The 12,717-nt window shown below is 40.9% G+C and overlaps 1 protein-coding gene across 1 annotated transcript in view; it reads right to left on the bottom strand.

The window, feature by feature from the left end:
• EDIL3 (EGF like repeats and discoidin domains 3) overlaps positions 1-10,826 on the bottom strand; it is a 398,312-nt gene extending 387,486 nt beyond the window's left edge. Inside the window, exon 1 of the mRNA XM_032404039.1 lies at positions 10,451-10,826. Coding sequence (XP_032259930.1) covers positions 10,451-10,517 — 67 coding nt within the window. The 5' untranslated portion in view covers positions 10,518-10,826. The remainder of the gene's footprint in view (positions 1-10,450) is intronic.
• Between the last annotated feature and the right edge of the window lie 1,891 nt (positions 10,827-12,717).

Here is a 12,717-nt window from a genome sequence, read left to right as displayed (position 1 = left end):
CTGTAGGATGAGGACTGTCTAAGAGCATGAGGCTTGGGACTAGGCCAGTCTTGTCTTCCTGCCCTAGAAGAAATCAGCTCTTCGCTGAGTCACTGTTTACCCACAGCCCTCTTAACTGGACACTGTTTTCTCTCCCAAAGCTGCCAGACCTGAGATATGGCCTTAGTCTTTCCCACTCCTCAAAGCAACTTTCTGAACATTCTTTCTCCTTCCTCTCAAAAACAAAAACAAAAACCCCCACCTAGTTTTAATTTCATGTAACAGATCTCTGTTCCCCACTACTACTCCCTTATTACAGTTATCTCCTGATCTCTGCAATATATGCCCTCATTCCTTGGAGATTTCTATTCCTGGTTCACTGTCATTCTCTCCAACATTTCTTCTTGTATAACTTTTTGGAATTTCAATACCCACATAAATGATTTTTACAACATTCCTTGACTCTTCTAATGATCTTGTCTTCTATCCTCCTTCACCATAATTCCTATGGTTATGCTCCAAAATTTACAATTATCAATAGTTGTCATTCCCATATAATTTCTGCAGTGCCCCATAATACTTCTCATAAAATTACTTTCTATATTTCTTGCTAATTCCTTTTAGGACCCCCAACTCAACCTTTCAGCTACACCAGGATTTCCAATGGGTCGTACTACCTTCTGACAACACTCCGATTTTCTTAGTTGCAGGGATAGAATGGGACTTTGAAAACTACCTTAGTTTGGAACTTAATGAAGCAAAAATGGTAAAAAGCGTCTGGGCCAAGAAATTCATAAATGTTGAATACCCCTGAAAACGGAAAACCACAGAGACTGAGAAAAGAAGAAAGATAAGTAAGACTAAAAATTAGAGTAATGACAAGAGTGAGTCTGTGGGAATGAAAGGCAAAGAGAGGTAGAAAGATGATAATTCTGGTAAGAGAAAGTCTGAGAAATTTAAAGTACTGGTAGTTGAGCAAATCATGTGATGAGAAAGTCTATTGAACAGCATTGCCAATAGGTTCCTAAAAATGGAGATGGGAATCATTAGTGTTGGGAACCTGCAAGAAGTTCAATACCAGAATGTTAAAAGGGTCACAAGCTCATGCATGAAAGATTTTTAAGTGGACAAATGTGAGAGAAGAAAGAAGGATCTGAAGCCATTGAGAAAGTTTAGGATGTCATTATGGTTAGTAAGTAACAGGCTCCCTAGAGGAAAGGAGGTGTTCTAGGCTGATGGCAAGAAAGTGTTCATGTGGGAATGAGAGGCAGTTTGGAACAGTTTTTGAAAAAGCAATAGTATACCAATACCTCCTCCTCATCTTATGAGTCCAAGAACTGAGAAAAAAGTATAACTATAATTACCACAAGTAAAGTGGTATAGCAGAAAAGAGGAAAAAGTATGCTGGAATTAGAATGTGTGGAGTTAGGTTCAAACTCATTGGTTGCTTGAATTACAGATCATGTGACTTTCTGAACCTCAGGTTCCTTATCTGAAGGAAATTAAGAATGCCTTCTCTGCTTATGGTCCATAGAATAGAGATGGGAAATACTTAAGAAATTTTCCCTATTGTTTTATTATTATTACTCTAGGGGAATAAATATAATAATGTGGAAGTCTATTTACACTATTAAGTATTATACAGATGTACAGTGTTATTAATAAGGTGATCTCAGATTGTATAATTTTCATCATTTTGTAAAATGTTGAAAGTTAACCAATCAATACTAGTTAAAAAAATAAACCATCTTTTGGTAAAATAATTGTTAAAATAAACCAGGAAATATAATTTTCTAGCTGATGTGGTTTGAGACCCTTTGGTGCTTTTGTTTGGCTAAAATTTCTTAATGGGTTTACATAGAAATAAAATTAAATGACGATAGGCTGTAAGGCAAATTAAATACTTTCATTAAGCTAGCAGAAATAAAAACCTTGTTAACCTTTAAAATCACTTTGTCCTACATTATATATCTGAAAATTACAGAGAAAGCATGCTCTTACACATCATACTGAGTAACAATGAAACAATGCAGAGGAGCAACGGAATCCTAGAAAACTAAAAAAAAAAAAAAAAAAAAAAAAAGTATAAAAATCATGTTGCAATAAACTGAATGGCAAGACTGTGAAGAAAATGAGTTTTGAATCACTTCGCAAGTGTTCCTCTTCTTTTCCCTACTTTTGCTGTTCTTCCTAGTGATGCATGATTCTGAAAGACACCACTCTTTCTGACCAAAAAGAGCATACTCCAGCCTTTATTTCTGAATGTGAAAAGAGGTATCCCATTTTACCAACTAAAATTAGAAAACTTTAAAAATATTGTCCCAAGAGAAGAAATATAATTTACCCTTTCCAAAATATCTACCAGTTAAATAGTAAGAGATATGAAGTATGTGTTTCATAAATAAGAAAATCATCTAACAAACTATCCCCATGTGTCACTCATTGACACAGCATGCTTTAGTAGGTAAGAAAGCAGGCTCTAGATTTAACCTGGATTCTAATTCTAACAAGCTACTTGGTAACTGTGAGATCTTGGGAAATGATTTAACCTCTGTATTTCCATTTTCTCATTCATATGTAGATAATAACAGTACCTGGGCCCCCACAGACTTAGAAGAATCAGAGTGGTATTTAGAACAGTACGCTCATTCTACAAGACAGACTGTAAAAAAAAAAAAAACAAAAAAAAATGGTTAAATAAGAAACAAAGCTTTTAAAGTTTCTGAAACTTTTTTTTTTTAAGATTTTATTTATTTTATTTGACAGAGAGAGAGAGGCTGAGGGAGAAGCAGATTCTCCCTGAGCAGGGAGCCCAATATGGGATTCCATCCCAGGACCCTAGGATCATGACCTGAGCCTAAGGCAGACGCTTAACTCACTGAGCCACCCAGGCGTCCCTGAAACTACTTTTGACTTATTTTTTCTGTAAAAGACAAACTGCTGTTTAAAATATGTGGGTACTTCTTGAGGAACACTGATGAGGCAGGGCAGGAATAGCTCTATTCATTTGAATATATACTATCCATTTTGGGTATTGTTGTTGTTTAGTTGGATTGTTTGTTTTGCCAACACCCTTGTGAGCCCTGTCTTTATAGGAAGCACAAAATGTGACACAAGAACTTGCAGTATAAATACTAAAACATTTTGAATGGTAATTTGCTTCTTGTTTGTTCATAGCTGATATTTCAAAAGTTAGTGCTTACAAAATTAAACTATTCAAAGAAAAAGAAAGTTGAATAAACAAGGCAAAATGAGAGTTCAATTAGTATTTGAAGAGAAAAATGAGGGGAGAAGGGCATGAAAGATGTGAGCACGGATGGAAGACTGATGCCTAGAGGTGGCACACATTACTGGGAGGGAGTCATCAACTTATTTCAAATAAAAATATTCTCCAGGGTTCCCATTTGATTCTTCCACTCTTTTCTGCTCAAGAGTCATGAGCCGATTTTACTCTGGTTGTCTTCATATAATCTTTGGTATAGTAAAAGGTAAATGGTCATCCTGACCTCAGTACAGCAAGAAAAGCCTTAAGAGGATTATTCTGCATTCCCCAAATTAAAAACTTTATCAAATAGCAAACATAAACCTTAAATAATGCATGATGGCCTAACCCCATTGATAGATTAGCTTCAAATCAACACAATGTCATCTAGCATGAGATTAAAACCCTGGCCTTCCCATTTATGGACTGTTCTACTACGTTATATTATTCTTAAAAGAGATCAATCAGTCTGATGCAGACCTGTTTTAGAAAAGAGAAAAAGTAAAGCTAAGAAATAGACTCAATCTTCTTTTTCCACAGCAACAATCACATTTGAAAGTACTTTAGTACTTGGAAAAACCCTTCACTTCAATTCTTGTACTTATAGCCTCCATTCTGCTTCATGCACACTATTAAACCTCTTGTTGAACAAATCCTACACAGTTACTATCACTATAATAATGCATATTTTAAAAAACAAAATAGCAACACATTTTCTTCTAAAATATAACCGAATGATTGCAGGACATCTTATCTGCATTCTGTGGTCTACCTCTTTTGTACAAAATTGAGTCCTGTATTTCCTAATACTTTCATTCATTATTTTAGGGGAAAAAGGATCAATAGAAAATATATAATAACATATTCTCTGGAATGATGGGAAAATAGCATATTAAACAAGTAAATTCTTTGGATATCCATCTCTTCTACCATTAAGCAGGTTTTCCAAGTTTAAACATTTTTGACAAAATCTCTTCAATAATGCATGTATTTTACTGCCTCTATACCCCCAAATGTTTAACATATTGCAGTGAGTCTTTGTCTAGGATGCAAGGCCAATATGGGTACTAATTATTATAATATTCTTTCACACGCTAATGCCTTATGGCCTTTATACTTAGCCCCTCCCCCCATAAATGTCCCTGGTTTTTCACACTGTAAGGTATCACTGCTTTTGCATAGAATTTTTAAGTCCCATTTCGGTCTAATAGCTGCCATGGTTTTTTGCTCTGATTAAGACTGACCTATTACCTCATATGCCTTTCATTGTCTGGATCCAGTTTATAGAAAGCCCAGGAACTTAAAAACCAAGAGACATTGACTTTTCTATATGATCTAAGTATTAATGCATTATCTACTTTAGGTGGTCATGAGTTTTTGATGTTTTCTCCTAGTTTCTCAGCTGTGTGCTACAGGCAAAGCAAGAGACTTCTCTACAAGTTGGATGGATCTGTTATTGCCCAGATAATAGTTTCAGGCAGGACATTTGTTATCAAAGCAAGGCATAAAATCTCAAGTTGCTCCATAATTAAGATCCTAATTTATTTCCATTTATGTTTTAAAACTCAGGATTTAGTAATAGAGGCTTCACATTATCATGTTTTTTTCTTTTTTCTTTCTTTTTTTTTTTTAAAGATTTTATTTATTTATTTGACAGAGAGAGAGACAGCGAGAGAGCGAACACAAGCAGGGGGAGTTGGGAAGGGGGAAACAGGCCTCCCACCAAGCAGGGAGCCCGATGCGGGGCTCGATCCCAGAACCCTGAGATCATGACCTGAGCCGAAGGCAGTCGCTTAACCAACTGAGCCACCCAGGCGCCCTGTATCATGTTTTTTTCTTCGCACACACACAAAAAGTAAATGGCCAATTCCACAATGTTTTGGAGATTTGCAACCTCTTAATAATCATGGCAGAATTTTACAGTGAATTAGGTGCCCTAGTCGCTATCCAGCAAAGAAATGTTGAGGATGCAGGAGAAGAGGGGAAAGACGAAGATGGAGAGAAATGAAAACAACTTTTATTTTAGGAGGACTGACTCAGAAAGGATGCCACTGGAGACAGACTGTTTGGCATGATGTCAGCAACTGTGTAAGAAATGGTGCAATGGCGAATCTGTAACCCAGTTTGAAGGGCTATATCAGCAGATGCTAGAACTAATTTGAAAGGAATGATTATCAGTTAAGGATCAATTAAAAATAAATAAATGATGTCAAGTCACTAAAAGCTATTGATATACAATAGGCTCGTATATAAGGATTAATAACTGGTTAAAATGGATACTGACAAAACTTTATTTATCATGCCATTTAGTCTCTTTTGGCCACATGACTTATGTTAATTAGATACTTGCAAGGTCCAGGAAAAATACACTTTTACCATTGTGATAGAAAAGGATAACTAGTGATCTCTTACCAGTAGTATAGATGTGTATAAATGTACAATTGAATTTATATCCATGCAAATCAATGTAACAGAATTTTCTATTTATAAAACTTAGAGTTGGTATAGAGAGTATGCTTAAAAGTATGCTAAACGTTTCAGCAATAATTGTTTCACGGCAAGTACCTCATAGCTCTATGTGCATTTCCTTGGATGGTACTCCAGAGACCCCTGAAAAATAATGGTTCAACCTAGACATGCACTTGTTTGTGGCAGTTAGTGTAACTCTGTTTCCAAGTTTAGAAACTATGGTAAAAGCAGTAGGTTCTTACAATTCACCTTCCCTCTCTTTCTCAGGAGAGCACTGAAAACTAACAACATCAGTTTCATACAGAGCAGAAAGTCACTTTCCATGGATTTGCAGATTCACCTTTACTGGTTTACTTCTTTTACTTTTTCCATCTTTCCTTTAAAAGATCTCCATTGATTATCCTGACACCTGCTGGCAAGGGCACAGTTGATCCTTGTTGGCTTTTTCCCACTTCCTCAAATCAAAGACTTTTTGGAGGTATTTTCAGTGACAACTAAGTGGTAATTTATTCAGTTTAAGTATTTATAGTACTTAATTTCTAACATTACCACATAACCATGAGAAAAATTCCCATACTTATTCTACTTCACATGGGCAACCATTTGACTCTTTGTATATAAATACATGTTTGTTTTGATTGACAAAAGATACTATAATCATTACATGGGCTATGATTAAATAAACAAACAAAAAACATGCCAGGCGTCTTCCTTACAACACATATAAGAATTGAATAATAGGAATGGCTGGGTTTTGGTTTTCTATTTTTTTCATAATAATATCAGTTTACAAACTACTTAGGAATAAACTCAACTATGTAAAAAGTAAATTGATCAGCTATGAAAAGTCATGCCATTAATTATGTATTTATAAAATTTGCTATTTGTTTCTCAGTGCCTACTCATGATGATTTACTGTCTTGAACTGAGTTCTGAAGCCTGCACTGTTTTATGGGGTTTTTTTGGCAAGAATATGATGAACCTACTACAACATATATCATACTCAAAGCTATTGCACCTGCAAGTATACTCAGTAAACAAGAAATACCAGAATTACTTTCTTAGGCTTTATGAAACTCTCATATCGGCAAGTTTTTTAAATTGTGCACAAATGATAAGATACACAGTCCATCCCATTATGCAAAACCCTTCAAAAAGATTAAAAGTTTTAAAAATAAATTACCTAATTGAAATTTTTATCTTAGTATCAGTAAAATTAAGACTATGGACTACTAATTTAGAATCTAGGAACTGTCAAACTTATATTTTGTAATGGTTTTGAGTAACCAAGCTATTTTATATTAGTATTGTATATTTTATCCCTTTACTTTACATTGCTATAGTTTTGTGAGAAAGAAAAATCACATGTATCTGGCAATAAAAGCAAACTTTATTAAAATACTAAAAATACCCTAGATCCTGAATACATGTTTTATATGAACACTGATCTTAGGATATTTGAGAAAAACACGAGAGAGTTTTAATTTAGAGTACAGAAGTGAAATACATTTGCCTGGTTTTGAAGGTCTTTGTAACTTTAAGACCATAGAAAGAAGAAGGTAGCATTTCAATTTTTTAACCATAATTTTTATTATTATAAATGTTTTCCCAAAACCATATGCATATTTAAAACAAAATGCATTTCAATTCTAAAGAAACATTTCAAGAATAAGCAAAAAAAGCTTTTTCAGGAACGGGGCGGGGGGGCGGAGGCGCGGGGAATGTGTGCTGTATCACCACAGTGTATGGAATGGCCAAGATTTTGCATTAGTGTCAAACTGTCAAAACAGGATACTTAATCTTCACTTTATTATTTTTAGTTCACCAGTTCAAAATTATTTTTAGGTGCTTCATCTGGCATCTGAATTAGCACTTATTTTTAAAGTACAGAATTCATGGTCATGTAAATTAAGTAACGAAAACACTAATGTGTAATAAATTTTTAAAAACAAAAAACCTGTTATTTCAGTGTAAATATTGCTATACTAATTATAGAAACATACTGTTATTATCTTGAGTGAGACTGTCCAGGTACTAATTTATTCTCACGTAGAATAACTAAAAAACACCATTGATTAAAAAAAGGAAATTCAAATGCCAATGATTCATAGTATTTAGGACATGTCTAGACATTTTTAGACAGTGCCATTTGCTTAAAGACTTCAGGCACCAACTGCAGGCACAGGGACAGATTGCATAAGATGTCACGTGCTTGCTGCAACTGTATGCATGTTATTGGATTTTTCAGAGCAACCCACAGTGATGAATAATTTAAGAGTTAATAAAATATTCAATCTGACTGATCCATTGGTTTAATTTTAAAATAAAAACGACTAATAAAAGAAATTACCAAATCCCAATCATTAATGCACGTAAATTGCCACCCACACAGGGAAACACCAATTTCTCAAAGGCTACATTAGATAAACGATGTCCGGGGCAGAGGGATGCAAGGGAAATTCTCAGTGTTAACACTGGCTTCAATAAGTTTACTTAAAGTTTAATTGTTTGGAGCTGTCACACAAGCTGCACTCTGCCTTCTGCAGGGCTGAAGGAGAAATTAGAAAGGTGCAAGTTTAACAAAAGGACTCACGGAAAATGGTCCGTTTCTTTCCTAAAGCCCTCTTTCCCTCTAATCACAGGATGGCTGGAAAAAAAAAAGGGGGGGGGGAGCAATCTACGAAAAGAATATGGAGTACACCGCTGCCCGATTATTGTCTAGGAGCGGGAATGGAGAACCCTAGCAAAATCGGCGTGGTTGGTTTTTCTGGCGGAGTAAGCTGTGCCCTAGGCGTGGGTATCTTTAGGAGGCAGAGCTACCCACTGCAGTGAGCCAAGACTCACCGCGCCCCAGGGTTCCCGCAACCAGACCGAGTGAGGATAGCGTGGCCACGCACGCTAGACACATTATCCTCCTCCACCCCCGCCACCCTCCACCTCGGCTCGGGGACAGATGGTGGCTGCGGTGGCACGGTGTAGGTGCGTGTGAGTGGGTGAACGTGCGTTTTCGTGTTTGGGGTGGGAACGGAGGTGGGGAAGGGAGGAGGAGAAGGTAGTGCCTGCAGTTCGTCCCTTCCCCTTCCTGCTAAGGGATGAAAGTGCTGAAGAAATCCAGATGGGAAATAAGAGAAAGGAAAAATAACAGTGGTGGGAGCCCTGTCTTTTCCATATCGCTGGGGAACTCAGCCGAGCAACTACAAAGCCATTACCATGCCTTAACCTTCAGTGGAGTGGCTGCCTCTGCCTGATAACTGGAAGGGCACTTTGTAAACGCTGGCAAGGCACACACCTACACACACGCTACACGCTGGGGAAAATAGCCACGTTCTGGGGGCGGGAGGGAGGCCGAGGCAAAGCACGGCCATGGATCGCTACTGGCAGGGCAGTGAGGGCATCCAGGAACACCACGCTTCTTGGGCAAACAGTAGCCCAAGAGCTCACAATTTTCCTATGAAACAGATAAATGGATGGATGCAGGCATGGATGGTGTAGAATACTCACGCAGTGTGAATTTCAAATGAATTCAATTCGAGTCAACGCTTTTAATTCAACTATCCTTTTTTTAGAGGCACAGCATTTAAAACCCTGTAGTGCACTCAGCTCTCCACTTGAAGCAGCCTGCTAAGGGTTGTATTACCCTTGGACCCCTTAGAAGGGGCCGCCCCTATCCGTGAGTGCAGAAGGGGCCGCCCCTATCCGTGAGTGCAGAAGGGGCGCAAGTCCCTCTTGCGCGGTCTCCCCAGGGCCCCCTGTCGCTCCTCCTGCCCTTTATCTGTGCCAACTTCAGCCCCGACCCGCGAAGTGACGCGGCCGGGACAAGGGTTTATATTGACAAGCCACCCTTCGCAAAGGACCTGAAATTCGTCTATACAACTCAGTAGGAGACGCATCTAAGTCCTGTAATTTTTTGTAGGCTGGTTTATTTCACACAAGTCATGGAAAGCACAACCAGACCAGCTCTTACAACTTTTCTGCTCTTGGGAGGGGGAGCGAGGATGCCTCGCACTGCAAGATTCTCTATTACCAAGAGTTACGCGTGTACACTGAGGGGTACACGGAGGGAGTGCTGAGCCAAGCTCGGAGCCCCTGAGGTTAGAGGAGAGGCGGTTCCTGTGGTTTTTCTGTAATCGACGCAGCGCGTCCTGCAAGGGAAGGCAGGAGAAAGCCGAACTGACTTGTCAGACCCATCTCCACCTCGCCCACCTCCAGAACTCCCAGGGCCAGGTTTGGATTTGCAAACCGCTCAGCCCCGGCCCACTTCGGAGAACTGCACCCGGGGGACAGACAGCCATAAGGCTCTCCAGCCTCTTCCCGTTTCAAGCAGATGACGCCCGCTAGCTTGCTTCCCAGCTCGGGCCCCCACGGAAGCCTCGCCCGTTGCCCGTAGCTAGCATCACCGGGCATTCCCCAGGGAGGTTTCGAGCAGTGACCAGTTGGCTCAGTGAGCCGAGGAACCTCTGGTTCCCAAGAGCGCCGTTCCCTCCCCCTGCCCTCGGTCCCCGTCTTTCCTCGATCTCACCTCCGTACCCTCTCACCCTCTTCCCCGCTCAGCCCCACGCACTCCGCTCTGACTTTGCGAGCACTTTTCCGAGGCACCCGGGGCGCGCCGCCTCCTCCGTACCGCCCGCGGCGCTCACCACCCCTGGCGCGCCCCGGGGACAGCCTCCAGCCCCCTGCGCGGCATTTCCCAGGGGACTCCAGCCTGTCCCGCACCTAGCGGCCCGGGCCCCGCCGCCTCACCTTTGCAGAACTGCGGGACACCGAGGCTGAGCCCGATCAAGAGCCAAGCGGCCACCGAGCGCTTCATGATTCGGTCCCCGAACGTGACCTCGGCTGGTCAGGGGTCCTAACAGAGGGCAGTGTCGCTGAGGTGGCACCGCAGGGCAGCGGCAGACCCCGCCCCTGCCGGAGAATTCAAAAAGATGTCTTCTGCCCGCAGCACTACCTTAAACAAATTCTTGGAGAAGGCGAGAAAGAGTGGTGACCAAAGAGAGGAATCTTTCCTCCCCTTTTGCCTGCGCTCCGGCGCAAGAAGGTGGGCGAGCTCTGAGGAGCCGCCGCCGGGCTCAGCCTCCGCTGCGGGTGGGTCCCGGCTGAGGCGCGGCGGGCGGGGCGGGGCGGGGCGGGGCGCGGGCTCCCGCGACGGCTCCGGGTCACCCGCGCCTGTGGACCGGCAGACCGTGCGCTCGGCTTGCTCCGCTCTCGCCGCCGCAGCTGCGGGGCTTCTGACTTGGAGAACAATGAAGCGTGAGCTAGCGGGAAGCGAGCCGACGGCCGGGTGCGCACTGTGTACAAACAGAGGCGGCGAGCGTGTGAGCCTGAGCTTCGCAGGCGCGCTCCCCCGGTGCCCGCCAGCTCCCCCCCATTCCCTCCCCCAGTCTTCCCCTCTTTCCTACCTCTTCCCTCCCCCCCCCGCCCGCTCCCGTGGCTCCTTCTACTGGAAGAGAAAAGGGAGACAACTGCAGCCACACCCTGGCACCTGCCACCACCTCTAAAGTTCCTACATTGCCTGTACCTTCTCCGCACACGCCAGAGACTCTAGGGTTAAGGGAAGCACTTTGGTGTCTGAGATTCTCTTGGTTCCAGCATTGACTTTACAATTAACCACGTTAAGGATGCCCCTGAAGTTCTCAGTATAGCCAGGAAAATAAGTTAAAGAGATTTTGAAAAGTGACTCTTGGGGCACGAAGCTGGGTGAGAAATGGAACCCTGCAAAGTGAATTGCTCCGATTCTCAGGATATGCAACCTAGTCAACAGCCAGACTCTAATCAGCTAAGACAAGGCTGCTCTGTTGTTCTGTCTGCAGTTTAGTTAGCTCTAGGGCTGAGAGAGTGGGTTGTGAGTTTATCTGTTCACATGGGCAAAAAGGTGAAGGCCTGGGGCAAGCCAGTACGAGACACGTGTCTTGTTAGGACACGTTTCAGATGAGAAATAATGAGGAGAATTTGGGCACTGTACAAGAAAAAGAGAAGGCAAGGACAGATTCTTGAAGTATCACTAAGGTGGGTCAAATTTTTCTGCTATCCATCCAAACCAATATAAATGGACTGGTTTTTCTTGCAGTGAAAGAGACTGCAGAATACCGACCATAGCTTAAAATAGTGCTTTCTCCTCTGTTTTTACGTTAGAATGATTGCTTAATGTACATGGATTTGATTCCATCAGTTGCAGGTACCAAAATGAAACACAGCTCTTTTCTTCTTCTAGAGAAGGTTGTAGAGAGAGAGAACCACAGGAAAAAAAAAAAAAAAAAAAAAAATTGTAGGACACATTCTTGAAAGCAAGCATTTGAAATGAGAACATACTCAGAAAGAGGTAACAGGACAATTAGTCCTACAACTTCATCTCCTTTACCTCCTTGAGTCCTTTAAACTTCAATTTCTACCTTCCTTTTGGAATTTGAAGTGAGATCAAGGATGCAAGGTTGATAGAAAAGTAGTACTGCGTGTTGCTATGGAGGAGTTAAGATACTGTACCACTGGCAAACAAAAACAAAACAACAGAAACAACAAAAATTATGTCAAAGCAAGTTTTGTTTCAGATCTCATGTGCCGGGGGAGGGTTAAAAAATTTTTTTTTTTTTTTGCTAAGGGAAAGAGGGAGAATCATTTATTTACTATTTTCATGCTTAAATCCATAGATGTTAGAATAGAACACCACTGTCCGGAACTATAGCAAGAAACTTTTAAACAATCAAATTCCAACTTTCTCCCATGTCATTATTACTTAATTCTGAAAGTAAGCCTTCAGTCATGCTGCGGCATGTCCATCATAAAGTACCTCTAACATTTTGAAATGAGATGTTTAAAATTAGTTTTAAGGTTTTATTTCTAAAGGATAGTACTAAATCTCAAAAATATAAAATCAGAAGCCGGTGTCTTTGTGATGACAGAGTAAAGAAAAAAGTGTGCCCCAAGAGTTTTATTTTCCTACTTTATTCTCTGTTCCCACTTTTCCAATAATATGTGACCTTAATAAGCATGTTAGGAAGTTAATTTTTTGGCAA

This window comes from Phoca vitulina, unplaced genomic scaffold (assembly GCF_004348235.1).
Source record: "Phoca vitulina isolate PV1807 unplaced genomic scaffold, GSC_HSeal_1.0 scaffold6, whole genome shotgun sequence".
Classification (NCBI taxonomy): domain Eukaryota; kingdom Metazoa; phylum Chordata; class Mammalia; order Carnivora; family Phocidae; genus Phoca; species Phoca vitulina.
The sequence above is the reverse complement of the archived record's forward strand: the minus strand, read 5'-3'. Positions and strand labels throughout refer to the sequence as shown.